This window comes from Mus musculus, chromosome 6 (assembly GCF_000001635.26).
Source record: "Mus musculus strain C57BL/6J chromosome 6, GRCm38.p6 C57BL/6J".
Lineage (NCBI taxonomy): Eukaryota > Metazoa > Chordata > Mammalia > Rodentia > Muridae > Mus > Mus musculus.
The window spans coordinates 125879587-125895514 of NC_000072.6; the positions used below are offsets into that span (position 1 = coordinate 125879587).

The 15928-nt window shown below is 41.0% G+C and overlaps 1 protein-coding gene and 1 non-coding gene across 7 annotated transcripts in view; both read left to right on the plus strand.

Annotated features, from left to right (window-relative positions):
• The window catches only part of Ano2 (anoctamin 2), a 349715-nt gene that overhangs the window by 189168 nt on the left and 144619 nt on the right, over positions 1-15928 (plus strand). For 4 of the 6 annotated variants that reach the window (NM_153589.2, XM_006506117.3, XM_006506115.2 and 1 more), the window contains 2 exons: positions 835-846; positions 1060-1167. In NM_153589.2, the coding sequence (NP_705817.2) occupies positions 835-846; positions 1060-1167 (120 nt within the window). The remainder of the gene's footprint in view (positions 1-834; positions 847-1059; positions 1168-15928) is intronic. The other 2 variants (NM_001364562.1, NM_001364563.1) reach the window with 1 other exon arrangement.
• On the plus strand, positions 4829-4938 carry Gm24947. The gene has a single exon (XR_003956555.1). It is a non-coding gene; the product is annotated as a U6 spliceosomal RNA (small nuclear RNA).

The window sequence follows — 15928 nt, forward strand, 5'->3', positions numbered from 1 at the left end:
GGTGGTTCATCGCAGTAGTTAGAGGACTCCTGGAAGGGACTGTGTGATGTGGGAGGCCCCGAGAAAGCATTTAAATAGCATTGCCCACCATGATGCTATGCTCATTGCTCACCATGATGCTATGCTTACTACCCTTGGCTAGTAAGGTGTCTAGCAGTTGGTCTCTAGTGTCTCTGACATATAGGTGCTTAAGTGCTAGGTGAATAGCACAATGCCCTGCACCTGAATTTGTGCTTAGGGAACATCAGAAAGTGGGCAAGATCATGAAATCCTCATGCCTTCAGAGTTCATCTTGAAGCTAGCTGTTGTAGGAAGGCCTACAAGAGAGGCTTGCTGCCCTCTGCTAAGTCCCCTATAAAGTAAGCTGTGTCCGAAGTGATTTGATTTGGTAATGATCCTCTTGATTCACTGGGAGTTCTTTCCTATGCCTGGTGATTGATAATGCAGGTTGGATTGGCAGAATAGCTTAGTGACATATCAGTATATGAATGTTGCTGTTTTCACCAATGAATTGCTCATCTATGCTGCTCAGATCGATCCAAACAATGAATTTTAAGATACACTCCATGGCCATCTAGACTTTGATGTTATTAGATATCATTTTAGCATGCAGAATCATGGCACAGAAAAGTTTTGTTGCTTCTCCAAACTCCCAGCTGTGTGGCAAAACCCTCTCTATTAGGAACTGGGTTCCTTGTAGGAGGTGAGCTTGAGGCTTAAGGGCAGGAGCCTCTGCCAGTGTCATACTGTTCTGCAAAAGATGTAGCTTCTGGTTGTATCAGTTTTCCAGTTAACATCTTTTCTCTCCTTTTTCAACACCGGTGCCAACCCCAGGAACGTTCCCAGGTTTGGTTCTCAGTGTGACAATAAGTGTCCTGTGTCTCACAACATTGTGTCCTTGCTATAGAGTCCTTGTAATTGTGTCACGTGGCAATTCATGTCTGATAGTGTCCATTCCTAAACCCAGTTTGATGTATTTGTGGTGTCTGGTTCTCATGCACAGGCCCAGGTCACCCTCCTTCCTGTTTACTAACTCTGTTTACTGACTCTCTGGTGTAGGAACACTCTCGGCCTGAATATGAAACCAAAGTACGAGAGAAACTGTTAAAGGAGAGTGGCAAGTCAGCGGTTCAGAAGCTGGAAGCAAATTCACCTGAGGATGATGAGGTGAGAGGGGCTGCGCATAGCCTTTGCTGCTGTTAGTGCCTGTTGTGCTATTTGGGAATCTTAATAATGGGACACTGGCAGCAAAAAGAGTGAGCTCGCATAGGATGGAATGAGTGCTTGATGTCTGTGATCCTCCTGTAGCTGGAGTCCCTTGGGAACAGGCTGTCATGGCAAGTAGATCCACTGAGGTCCTTGTGGTACTACTGTGTGGACAAAATGGGAGAGCATGTCAGAGAAGAGAAAACCCATCTCAAGGCCATCCTGTGGACAGCATTTCCTAAGTCCCCACTACACTACACTACACTACACTACACTACACTACACCCTCCCTGGATTCTTGTTCCCCACCAGCCGCTGTCCTAAGTGCGCTGTCTTCACATTTATCCTCGTGAAAAATCTACAAGGCTGGTAAATGATATGAGGAGGAAAGCTGATGAAGAAAAGGCATAACTAAAGAGGATGTCAGTGTCTAGTAGTCTCACAGCCAATACATGTGACTATGCCAAGAGTTCTGACCTTTGCCTCTGCATTTAACCATCTCGCCACACTGTCCTCTGAATGCACTGGGGAAATCAAAGGATAAAGCAGAAAATGGTCCTTAGGACCCAACAGGGGCAAATGCATGCCTGTATTTGCTTGAGTTAGTTACATGGTGTTCGTACATTTCATTCTTCTGGGTAGGCCACAGGAAGAATGCAGTGTTAAGCATGTCCTCTTTCTGAACTTAAGGAATTGTAGTGATTTGTGAAAACACTTGGTGTATATGAGTGTGTGTGTGTGTGTGTGTGTGTGTGTGTGTGTGTCGGGGGTGGAGGGGGTCCTCCTTGGCAGTACCTGTCTCTGAGTGCCACCCTGATTTTAAATCAAAATCCTGTGTTTGTATCATTCCTAAATCTGATTTCTGGGGGAAAAAAAATCAACAAGAGTGAAAAATCTGTTGTTTTTCAATGTGTCTTTTCTTCATCCTGGATATAAATTCAAATTTCATTATATTTTATATTCTTTAAGTTGCAACCATTCATGTTAACATGCAAATTTATGCAAATATGAAAACAGAAGAATGTGGTGTTTTTGAGCCCAGAATACTAGCATTAAAAGAGAGAGAGAGAGAGAAAATAAGACTTAGATAGAAGGGGGTCAGGGTCTGTTATTTTTTTTTCCTTCTTTATACTAAGAGAGAGCCCAAGAACATCAATTATTTGTAGAATAGTGAATTTGGTCTCAGAAGACTAATTATCACTGCAACTCTGTGCAACTGTCTTTCTTACCACAGAACAATATACAATGAATAATTTTATGGAAATCACATATAACTTTTATTGAACCAGTGGCTCATTAAATTTTTAAAAACAATTCCTTACTATTTTAATTACAAATACGTGTGGACATGTGTGTGAATGCAGGTGCCTTCAGAGGCCAGAGGTGTCTGGCCCTCCTGGAGCTGGTGTTACATGTGGTTGTGAACTGCCTGATGTGGGTGTTGGGAATCCAACTTGGTTCCTCTAGAAGATGAGGAAGTGCTCTTAACTGTGGAGCCATCTCTGCAGCCCCTGACTCATTTAATTTTAATTCCATAGACGGGAATACGAATGAGCTGGAATTGTGTACAGTGGGGCTGTGGTTCTAATATAAATATTGCTTGAATATATATGCGTGATAGGTCAAATGACTTTCGGGAACTATGAATAATTTAAAAACATCTGAATGCATTATGAATGATGCATATGTTTATGTTGTAGCATTCAGCATCTCTTTTCATTACCCTGTTGAGAATGCAAAGTTCAAGGCATCTAATGCCTTATGGGCAATGGGAGGAAATGAGTTTCCCAGTGCACAGTGTGGATAAACATGGCCCGTGCTTGATTGTCAGGATCCTTCTCATGTTCTTTTAACTCTGATAATATTGTAACTGCTTCTTCCTTTGCTATAAATCTAACCATTGATGGGTGGTAGTAATGGTGGACATGTTGCTGCATTTATATCTATGGAGAGGATGCTCCTCTTGTCTGGAGGAAAGAGTTGTGGTCAGCCCTCACTGCAGAACATGCACTGGGGCATCAGGAGTATGAGGTGACTATGGCAGGCATCTAAGGAGCAGACTGGAGTTAGGAACCAAGGTCTAGCTGGGCTTGGATACCCTTCTCTTACCCCAGTGGTTCACCCGGACAGCCACCTCATGGGTACTCTGAGACTCCATCTTTTGCCCAGACCCACCTTCCTCTGGAGTGATTAAAAACTCTCCCTGCTTACTGAGGCTCAAATTGGCACAGGGAACTTGCTAAGATCGCATAGTTCTTTGTCAGGGAGCCAGCCATTGGTTCTGTTTAACTCAAAGGCCCACTGTTTTTTTTTTTTTCTCTTCATTTAAAAATTTTGAACATATCATGTACATTTAAAGTGGAGATTTAATTCTCATACTTTAACGTCCACCCTGGTTCGATCTGGACCTAGTGACACATACAGATTTGGGAGGCAGAGGCAGGAGGATTAGGAGTTGGAGGTCACCTTCCTCCAGTGTTTAATGAGCTCCAGGTCAGCCTGAGCTGCACAAGACCTAGTCTTTAAATACCAGAAAACAAAGCAGAGCCTAAAACTCACCCATACAGTTCAGTAGCTTTCAATACCAGCATGGATTTCTGCAGCTGTTCTCCACAATGCATCTTCAAAGCAGTCTTATTGTTCCAACTAGAAATCCTGTACCCAGCTGGGAATATAGCTCATCGGAATGCTTGTCTAAAATGTACAGGTCCCAAGGTTCACTCCTCAGCACCACAAAGCAAAGCAATACGAAACAGAACAAAACCTTGAATAATGTTTTTAAAAATGTCACCATACCCAGTTGCCAAGCTGTGGAAAATAATTAACTTTTTTTTCCCCCGTGTCTTGAGATCTGCTGTTCTGGAAGATTCCTGCAAATGGAATCACTTAACATGCCATGTTTAGCTTCTCACTTTGGAAAGTGACCCACATCATAGCTTATATCAGCATCTCATTTGCTTTTATTGCTAAACAGTGTCCCATGCTTGGCATTGGTTCATTTTATTTACCATTGATTGATAGATGTTTGAGTGGTCTTCATTTTTCCAATTAATTATAAATTCTCATGCTATGAAGATTGGTGTCTGATTTTTATTTAGCTATGCATTTATATTTTCATATATGTGTATATATCTAAATAGGATTACTGGGTGATATGTTAAGTTTGTGTTTGGTATTTTGAAGATGTTATTTTCCAAGGTGGATGCATTATTTTATATATTCCAACCTTGTGGTAAGTGGCTATGGCCCGTCCACATCATACAGGTACCATGTGTGCTTTAACTTTACTTACCATACTGATAGGAAGTGGTATTTCATTGCTGTTTCAATTTGCATTTCTTTAATGAGTAATGATGCCAAACATCTGCTTCTATGTGATTGGACATTTCTATGACTTCTTTAGTAAATTGTCTGATTAAATCCTCCACCTATTTAAAAATATGGTAATTGGGTTTTCTATAAAATTATGGGTTTTGTTTTTGTATATTCAGGAGGGTAGTTCTGTATCAGATAATGTAGTTTATGTTTTATTTTATTGATTTTTATATTTGAATCATATGTTATCTATTTTTTTCTTTTGTCAGTTGTACTTTTGTATCATTGTGTAAGAAATCATTGCCTAGTGCTCGCTTCAGCAATACACACACATTCTATAACTGGAATGATATAGAGAAGATTAGCATGGCCCTGTGCTAAGATGACACACAGATTTATCAAATGTTCCTTATTTTAAAAATTATTGCCTAACTCAATGTCATGAAGAGCTTTAAGTTTTAATGCTTACACATACATAGGTTTATGAACATTTGGGTTAATTTTTTTATGTGATATAGAGAATCTAAATGAATTTCTTGCTTATGGATACTCTGTTGTCTAGTAAAGGAATATTTTACTTATTGAATTGTTTTGACATTCTCTTAAAAATTAACCTACTATAAATGTCTGATGTAGACAGTCAGATCTACTCCACTGATCAACATGATGTTGGATAAAAAGAGTAAGAATGGAATTCTCTTGTCCTTGATCTTAGAAGAAAAAAAATCATCTTTCATCTTTAAGTACATTATTAGCTATATCCATTGATTAATAAAAACAATAACTTTCCCCAACAACAATGAATATCATATTACAATGGCGCTCATTTGAAATGACTTGTCCATATTATAATAAAGTGCTAACGATGTATCCTTTTCGTGGAGGGCCAGCATAGGGAGGCCAAGAGGTTAGCACAGTCCAAGTCAGAGCCTGGACTGACAACACTGTCACCATGCCCCTACTGAGGCTCTCCTTTGCCCCTTTTATCACACGGGGAAGTTGGACATTAGAGCCTCTGCCCTGCTGAGAGTTGGTGATTGTCTTTGCTGGTGGTGCCATGATGCGGTGTCTCATCAACCCATCACCTTAAAAACTTTCATATCACTAAGACTGGGTGGAAGTTCACCCAAGTCCTTCTAAACTTAGCCTAAGCATCCTTTTCTTAAATAAACTTTGTATTCTGGTATAGTCCAGAAGCAAACTCATTCTACATAGAGCAGTGGAGAGGACCATAACACAGGAACTAATTGTAAAGGTGTTAGGAGAGGTGCTGAGGCAAACAGGGGACCCTGAGGTGAGGAGAGATTAGCAGCAGTTGGGAGTGGCCACCACTTCCTGCTGGAAGGACAAAAAGTAGGGTGGCACCATCAGAACCTGGAGTCATGACCAACCCAATGGGAACTAGAACCCTGCAGGGAGGGCAGCCCCCCCTGAAGACATAGTTAACAGCAGAGAGAGCACTGGGAAGAATTACCTCAAAACTCCCAAGGCTCCAGATTTCTGCCAGAACCTTCCACTAGTACAGTATAAGCACAGGTCAGTCAAGAGGTCATTCTGGGTTTTAGAAATCAATACCCTCCAGCAGGGAGCAGAGATGCGTGTGGTGGGGTGAGGGGGTTGGGTATCACAGAAAGGATAGGTCTGAGAGCATGTGTCAGAATACTGGTATAAAAAAACCAGTCAATATGTTGATCTGATTCTAAACTCTGTAGCCACAGACCATGCATATCTGGGACCTGGCCTGGATGCCACGGTGGGAGATCATTAGAAACTAGAGAGTTAAACATTTGGAGGAAACACAAGAATGCTCACCACTGATATTATGAATGGATACATTAAAGAATCACTTATTCAGACTATTCCCAAGCCATTGAGCAGTTAAGAATATTTATGTAAGTGACATAGAGAAGAGAGAGTGGGTGTGGGGATGGGGGACTTTAAAACAAAATCCTATTTAAATAGGTGCAGGAGTTACCTCCTAAAACTTGTCACCCAAATATTTACTAAATGTGGTTGCAGGACCCATCCCCCAGCCATGTCTGGCTCTACCTGTGATGTCCTAGGCCATGAATATTTTATGGGGAAACCCTGAAACTAAGGGGACCTGGGCCAGGAGGAGGCACATGGACAGACAGGTGTTAATTTACTGTTCTGTGTACCACCCTGGGGACAGTTATTTCTAAAGAAAGCTCATCAAAAGTTAAGGCATTGAAACATTTACGACATGTGCCTCTGGCAACAAACAACAAACCTGTGGAATAAATTACTCAAAAGCGTACAGCCTTCAACATGGCTGGGACAGCAGCACCCAGGAGCTGAATGACTAGGGCACAGGGCGGAGGGCCCTGTCTGACTCTCTTACTGTGGGCCAAGGTGGAATGCATTCAGATTTCCATGCAGGCTCTTGATTGTTGAATGCTCTACAGCTCAACGATCCCCTGAGCCCTGTTCTGAAAAGTTAATTACTATGTGAGGGTCAAAACAGAGTAAGATTTTTAGTTTCTTCTTGGGGATTAAGAAGGTCTCTCCTTGGCCTCTGAGAAAGGGACTCAGTTTGCCAAAGATTGCCATAGAGAAGAGAGGATGAAGCCTGAGGGCTGGATCTGTCTGTGAGATCTTTCCCTTTCTGCCTGCACCTCATGTCTTTCTTCATCTTTCAGATCTGAGTATCTTGGGGATTTTAGGTATTAAGGGAGTTCTGAACCATAGTTCTCATCTAAATGGTCTTATGCACTGAAGGATGATGGCCACCGACCTGAAGGACATTTGAGATAGGATCAGTATCTATGACTCTTAGACCTATCCCTGAGCTCAATGGATAAGCTCTGATGTCTTAGGAGTCTGGGGCAATTATCCCGCTTCTCTTGAGGTTCTTCATAGTTGGTGACGAGGATGCGGCAGCAGTGTCAATACCAGGTACACAACAGAACCGTTACTAAAGGCTGTATCCTGGCGATTTTATATACTAACTGTTTCTCATTTCTATTCATATTTAAATGTTTGATTTTTGTTCCGGCTCTTCTTTCTCATACTTTCTCATTCTGTGACTCTCCTCTGTTATCTCTCAAGGAGTGTGGCTTCCTCTTCTCACCTCTGGAACCATTCCCACAGAGAATTTCTAGCCAAAAGAAATGGCTTTGCAAAGATGCAGAGTGATAGATGGAATAAAGGAACTGAATGAGGGTGGTCAGACCTGTTTGGTTATAGCATGTGTGTGTGTGTTCCCTGGATCTGAACTTAGAACTGAATTGTCTACCCCTTTTAGTCACTGGTGGGCTCCACATAACTCCATCAGGTAAAAAGAAGGCTGGGGAATGTAGTCTTTGGCAGGGAGCCTGCAAGCCACAGAGCCACCAAAGAGATATCCTCTTCCTCGGTGGGAAATGGTGAAGGGAATAGAATGTGGTGATGAGATGGGTTCAGTTTTGAAAAGGCAGCAGGTGATTCTGACTGACTGTTACCTCTTGAGAGTCTCTTGTAGGAAATGAGAAAGGAAGGAATGATATGGAAAAGGGACATGCTGTTATAAATCTGTGAGTGAGGAGAGGTCCCCATGCATTCGTGGGGTCCCCACAGTTCCTAGCTGGCTCCTTCAGGAAGTACATCCCCTTCACTGAAGCTTGGGACTGATACTTTCTGAACAGGGTTCAACGTCATTTTGATGTGGCTATAAGTAAAATGGTATTTGTATTAATAAATTTGTTCTTTGAGATTTCATACATGTTTATAATGCATTTTGGGTTATCCCCATTATCCCTCTCACTCCATACAAATCTCTTTACTATATTCATGTCTTGTTTTGTGTCCTACAGAGTTTAGAAGGACCATCAGTGTGACCCTAGGTTTGAAACTACCTCTTAGAGCTTGGAGGGACATCAGTGGTTACTTACACACATGGATACTATGCCTCCCTGTCTCTCAAGATCTTTAGTTGCCATAATTCAGCAGTAAGTGCTAATGCCCATGAGAACCACCCCCATCCATAGCTGATTATTGGGCAGACCCAGTTCATTCAGGCCCAGCACCAATGAACACTGCTGTCATGTGTTCACTTCCTACTTGGAAGATGGCATCTTACAACCCTCTTCCTGTCTTCTGGCTCTTACATTCTTTCTGCTCTCACTCATGCGATGTTGTTGAGCCTAGTGAGTTGAATAGTAGCCTTTCTTTGTGCTTATAAGCATAGATATTTGAGTCTTTGTTAGTTTATCCAAATAGCCATAGGTCATTCCCTCTCTGGGGGGGGGGGTACCAAACCTGTCAGTCAGGAGAATTCTTTTCAGGTTTATAGTAGTTGGCATGTGTTGCCTCTTGTGGAGTGGTCCTCAGATAATTATAGAGTCATTGGTTACCTCCACTACAGTCATGCCATTGATGCAGCAGTGGGCACATCTTGCCTGGAAAGTTGGTGTTTGTCTTAGTTTGGATTTTACTGCTGTGAACAGACACCATGATCAAGCCAACTTGCATAAGGACATTTAAGTGGGACTGGTTCAGAGGTTCAGTTCATTATCATCAAGGCTGGAGTAAGGCAGCATCTAGGTAGGCATGGTGGAGGAGGGGTTGAGTGTTCTACATCTCCACCTGAAGGCCACTAGAAGACTGACTCCCATGTGGTTAAGAGGAGGGTCTGAGTGCCCACCCTCATAGTGACACACTTCCTTCAACAAGGTCACACCTTCTCCCACAAGGCTACACTCACTCCAACAAGGTCACACCTCCTGATAGTGCCACTCTCTGGACCAACCGTATTCAAACTACCACAGTATTGTAGTTCAGAGAGTTCACAACTGGGTAAGAAGTCTGGTCTGTTACTGTCCCTGCAGTCTGAATAGTGCTGGCACTCTACAGGCTAGGCAGCAGCATGCAGTTCCCAGCTTAGTTTCAGCTAGATTTCTCTAAATCTTGCATCCATGGTGTGTGGTGGTTTTAGCAATAAAGTCATATCAACTACTGGTGATGGTGAAATGGCAAGAGCCTTTATTGTTTTGTGGCATTCTGGGGCCATTGCTGGCCAACAGTTCTTATGGAGGTATCCCTTATCTGTCACTATGGTTTTTGTTTAGGGTCTCATTACTTCTAGGGTCATCATTATGTACTCTAATGGGGTGTTTGCCTCTAAATTTTTAAAAAATTGGGCAACTGGATTGCTTTCCAGGTGACTTTTTCATAGCTTGTTTATTTAGATTAACTGTCTCCTGCCCTCTTTTTCATCTCCCCTTCCCCAACTCCCTTTCCTGTTTGAACAGTATTCCTCAATCACCCTCATTTTACCTATGTGACACTCCCATCCCTTAGAGGAAGTCTTCCAAATGCCTCTTTCTAGTTTCTTGGCTTCCATAGATAATCCAAGTTAAACTCAAAACTAGAGTCAATACTAGGATCTATACATTTGAGAGAACATGTGGTGTTTGTCTTTATAGGCCTTGTTTAAATTGCTCATTGTAATCCCATTCAGTTCCATCCATTGACCTGTAAATTTCATTTTTATTTATAGTTGAATATAATTCCATTGTGTGTGTTCCACACTTTATCAACCCATCAATAGATGGATATCTAGGTTTATTTCATTTTCTAGATATTGTGAATAGAATTGCAAAGAACACAAATAGCAAGTGTATCTGTAGGATATAAATTTGAGTATATCCCAAGGAGTGATAAGGTTGAGTTGTATAGTAGTTCTGTTTCTTCTTAGGAACTTCCATGTTCACCTCCATCAGTGTGTGCTCCCATCAGCAGTGTAGAGAGGTTATCCTTTACCCACATACAAGTCAGCATGTTTCATCACTTGTATTCTGATGGTCATTCTGGCTTGGGTGAGATAGACTCTTAAAACTAGTTTGACTCTACATTTCCGTGATGAGCTCAGCTATTGAAAGCTTTGAAGAATGTTTCCTAACCATTTGTGTCTCTGCTTTGTAGAACCCTCTGTTCAGTTCCACAGCCTATTTTTTAATTGGGTTGTTTGTTTTCTTGGAGTTTAGTTTTTTGAGTCCCTTGTATATTCTAGTTACTGTCTATCAGATGTATAGCTGGCAAATATTTTCTCCATCCTCTTGGCAGCCTCTTCCCTCAATTAACAGCTTTCTCTGCTATCGAGAAGCATTTTAGTTTCTTGAGATCCCATATGTTGATTGCTGGCCTTATTTCTTGAGCTGGGAGGGTCTTATGCAGAATCTGTACCTATGCCTGCCTATGAAAGTGTGGTCCTTACTGTCTCCTCTAGCAGCATCAGGGGACTGGGCCTGGCATTTTGTGTTTTGCTCCATTTGGAGTTGAGTTTTATAACTGTAAGGGGTATATCTACTTTCATTCTTCTGCATGTTGATATCCAGGCTTCTCAGCTTCATTTGTTAACGATGTTCTTTTTTTTTTTTTTTTTTTTGCAAGTGAAGCTAGAGTTGTGTGGGTTTGTATCTAGGATTTCTTTTCCTTTCCTTTCTATGTGTGTGTTTGGTGGCATAATGCTTTCATTGTTGTGGCTCCATGTATAACTTGAACTCAGGTATGGTGATACCTCACTCAGTACAGAGTTTCCAAGATTGCTTTGTCTACCTTTGTTTCTTTGTGTTTTCATATCATTTTAAATTTTTTCTATGTCTGTAAAGAATTAGTGGAATCTTCCTTGGGGGGTACTGCATTTGTGGATTGCTTTTGGTAGGGTGACTATTTTCACAATATTAACTTTCTAACCTGTGGCACTCTTTCCATCATCTGCTGTTCTCCTTTAATTTTTTCCTTCTGTGTCTTGACCTTCATTGAGGACATCTTTCATTTCCTTTGTTAAATTTATTCTCAGATTTTTATTGTTTTGCTTGACGATTGTGAATGAGATTATTTCACTGATTTCTGTTTCAGCGTGCTTGTCATTGGTATATATATAAACCCTACTGCTTTTTAATGTGTTAATTTTGTATTCCACCACTTGGCTCAGTATTTAACAGCTCTGAGAATTTTTTTTGGTAGAGTCTTAGGATCTGTGATATCTAGGGTCATATCAACTGCAAATAGGGATATTTACATCCTTTTTCCTATTTGTGTAGCTTTAATTTTCTTCTCTTGTATAGTTAGTTCTCTGACTAAAATGGCAAGCACTGTATTGGATAGAAGTTGGAAGAATACTCTTGTGTTGTTGCTCATCTAAGTGGCAAAGCTCTGAACATTTCTCCAGTAGGATGATTTGGTTACAGGTTTATGATAGGCAGGCTTTATAATGTTGAAGTGTACCCCTTCCGTTCCTAGCCCTCCCCATGACTTTTATCATAGAGAAATGTTAGATTTTGTCAAAGGTCTTTTCTGTATCTGAGATGATCATGTGATTTCCATCTTTGAGATCATTTATATAATAAATTTTGTTTATTGATTTTTAAATATATAACTATCACTGTACACCTGAAATGAGGCTTAACTTGATTGTGGTAACTGATCTTTTTGGTGTGACCTTGAATTCCATTTGGTAGTGCTCTAATCCACTGAGCCATAATGTGAGACATCTCTCCAGCCCCACAGTGGATTTTCCTCCATTCTGTTTTGTGCAACAATTCAAGTGGTATTGATGTTAGTTATTCTTTGAAGAGCTTGTAGAATTCTGCAATGCACCCATCTTGTCCTGGGTATTTTGGTTAGGAGACATTTTATTCCTGCTTCAGTCTCATTGTTGGTTATAAGTTTATTCAAATTACATTGAATGTACCTACTTAAGTGTTTTTGAATGTTATTTATATCTATAGTTGAGTCTCCTTTTATTGTCTCTAATTTTGTGATATCTGTGAGGTTGTAATTCATCTTTACAGGCCCTTCTGGCTTTAAAAACTTCCATTACACACTCAGCTGTTGTTCTATGGCTCTGCCTTTACATGAGACTTAGTTCTTCTCTCTAGCAGCTTTTACTATCCTTTCTTGATTCTAGTGTTTTAATTGTATGTTGTCTGGAGTTTCTCTTGGGGGCTTGCATGCATATATATGCATATATATGTATGTGTATGGATGTATATAAAAATGCATCAGTTTTTGTGTGTGAATGACCCAGTTCCCCTATCTTCTGTTTAATCCTGAATATTCTGTTTAACCTACGACCCATTTTATTGATGAGGTTATCCATGGAACTTTTTATTTGAGTAGTTAAATTTTTAATTTCTGTCTTCATTTTGCTTTAAGGTTTATCTAATATTTCTATCTCTTTCTTAATTTCTACTTTTGTATATTTTTGGTTGCTTGTGGCTTAGGGTGCTAGCTTATTTCTGTGTACTCCTGGATCATTCAGGTGTTTGTGTCATCTTTAGGTTCTCTGCATTCTTTGACCATGTCTGTAATTGTTTGTTTGAATTCTGAGTCTTGAATTTTGTCTAAGTTGTCCTGCCTGGAGGGCATTATTATAGAACTGATGATTTATTTTTGTGTGGAAGAAGACATATTGGCTTGATTTTTCATATTGATTGTTTGTTGTTGTTGTTGGTGTTGTGTTGGTGTATAAGATCTGGGAATCTTGAGTTGACTTATCGGTTGTATCTTCTAATATACATTTCTAGTCTACCTGGATGGAAGCTGGAGGTGTGGAGTAGACTGAGAAGACTGAGGGAGACTTGAGCTGGCTGAAGTGAGTCAGGTTAAGGTCTTCCAGGCAGAGCTTTTGGTGCTAGCTTGGTTGAACAGGGCACCCAAGGCAAAGGAGAGGATACATGCAGGGATGTGTGTGTGTGTGTGTGTGTGGTGGTGGTGGTTTGCATGTGTGCATGCTCACATCCATTGTGGTTTATGCCTCTGGGTAAAGCTCCATGTGATGATTAGACTGGACAGGGCTAGCTCTCATGGTGGGGGTGTGGCTGTAGGTGTTCAGAGGGGGTGATGCTGTCTTTCTATGCTGCTGTGGGCTGGGACACATATGGTGGTTAGGTAGGAAGAAGCTTCAGAGCCAGAGGAGGGATCATAGGTGGTTGGGATGGAGTGAAGGAGACCTTCCCACCCTGGTCCATGCCAGATTGCACCATATGCCATAGGTAGTTTTAATTGAAATTGCCCTTTGTAACTATTTCTTATAGTAAAATAGACAATATATAAGACAATTTTTTCTCTAGAAATCTAACAATTAAAATAAAGCAAAATATCCCTAGATCTCATATCCTCTTAATATTTCTCACCTAGAAGTAGCCATAATTATCTCATATCATCTTAATATTTGTCACCTAGAAGTAGCCATAATTATCCTCTTAGTTTTACGCTTCCCATACTTTGTAATGTATTTTTATGATTGACTTTATATTTGCTCTAGCAGCAAAGCACACATGTGTATACACATACACATATGCTTATGTAAGAAAGTCTTGGATAAATGATTCCACAAACCATGGTTCTTAAACTGCACTCAAATGCAACCAACCCATGGTGCACAGCGACATCACAGAAACTATACTGGCTTTTAAACACCTTTGAGGGAGGCACTATCCTTGACAGATTCCACACAACTGAGCCAGTGTTACATAGTACAATGTGTCTCAATGGGATTGTGTTTTAGTAAAGCCAAGTGGTCGGAAGTCACATTATAGGACTTACACAAGCTCTGCAATAGATCAAGAAGCACAGGCTGTATTCCATCTGATTCCAAGGTTGGAGAACTTAGGGAATAGTCAACAGGTGCACACATGCTATAAGTCAATAATTAAGGATGAAATAAAATAGTATTTATTTCTATTTGTGTATATTTCCCCCAATGACTATTAAGTTGTCAGGATATAAATACTTATGAAGTTGTTTGCACTTAACTACTGAGTAAGTCCAACTTTTAACCTAGAGGTAATGCATAAAAGTCACTGAGACATTACAGGCACGGTGAATTGAGAAAGTCTGGGAATAGCTGCACAAAGAACTTTCTGTGTTTAACCGAGATTTAAGAGTGAAACACACGGCCAAGAGCAGAAACGTGTACAATATAAACACTGAATTTCAAAGCTATAGCAATTTATTTGGAGGTGACAATAGTCTGCACCAAACTGAGGTGGTAAAGTGACAGACGGCTGGCTTCTTTTCCATCTGCTCTTGGGGTCTTGCACTGACTTCTCTCTCTTAGGTCTTCAAGTAGATCTGTGCTAGCACTTTTTCTTGTTGTCTTTAATGCCCCCCTCCTCATTTGTGCATGTGCACGTGTGTATTAGTGCAAACATGTATGCATTTGTGTGTACACATGTGCGTGTCTGAAGGCCCTGGGGGTTCTGGTTGTGGACATCTTTTTAAATCCTTAGGACATCGCCTTACTTACAGTCTCCAGGGCAGCTTGGGTTTCATGGATAATGATGCCAAGGAAGCATAGAATGTGTCCATAAACATCTCCCTGTGTGGAGCATGTCAGTTATTCATTCCAAGCAGAGGCTCCTCGGGTGGCCCAGGCCATCAGATTTGAGACTCTGGCCCTCTTCAGCTGACAGCCCATTCTCAGCCTCAGCAGTTCTGGCTAAAATAAGACCTTCTCCTCTGCTCATTGTATACATTTCTACTGGGCTGTATCTAAATTAAGACGTTACAAATAAGGACAGCTCCAAGGCCTGGACTATGAGGAGAAGTTAGAGAGGGATGAGAAGTTCATGAAATGAGACAATGGCTGGAGACAAGCTGTGGATAAATATACCCTGTAAGCTGGGACAAGGCACCCACAGGATAGCACTTGAGACTTGATGCTCACAGCTCTTCAGAAAACAGAAGGCCAAATATGTTCAATTACAGGGAATGCTGGAGCAGTGTAGCTGGTAACAGAGGCCAGCGCATACCACTGGGATGTGTGATGTTAGCCACTATTGACTTGCAGTTTGGACTTTTCTTGTTTCAGTTTAAATGATTTTTCCATATACGGCCTGGAGCATGTAAATTAGATTTTGTCTTTTGCTGTTAGGGCCAAGATCATTATTTCATTCCCCCAGAATTCACTGGAAACACAAACCCTTCAAGTTTTCTTGTTCTCTCTTCCTTGATGTGCCAGAAGCTCGAAAGTGCTGGGTGAACAGTTCCCTCTGGAGTCAAAAGGTGTTTTAACTCTGGTTCCTTGGACCCGATGGTCAACAGAAGCATTCAGAGAAGACAAATAGGACTGCCCTTTCATGGACAGGAAGGCAGAGACTTAAAAACCAAGTGTCTGGCAACCACTGTTTACCATAAAGAAGGTTGGGGGAGCCTTCTCTCCATCCAGCAGAAAGAATTGCTCAGGCTTGTGCTAGTTGTTGAGAAAGGAACTTTGTAAGCCTCCACAGCTCCATCACAGGGTAGACTTTGTGTTCCTTCTCTTTCATGGAAAATAAGGAACTAGGAAAAAATATACAAAAGGCCCCGAGTTTGGTTTTGAATCTTCCTGATGTAGACACCAAGGCAATGATTCAAGTGCATGATTTACTTGAAGATTAAAAACCCCAGTAGGTTGGTGAGG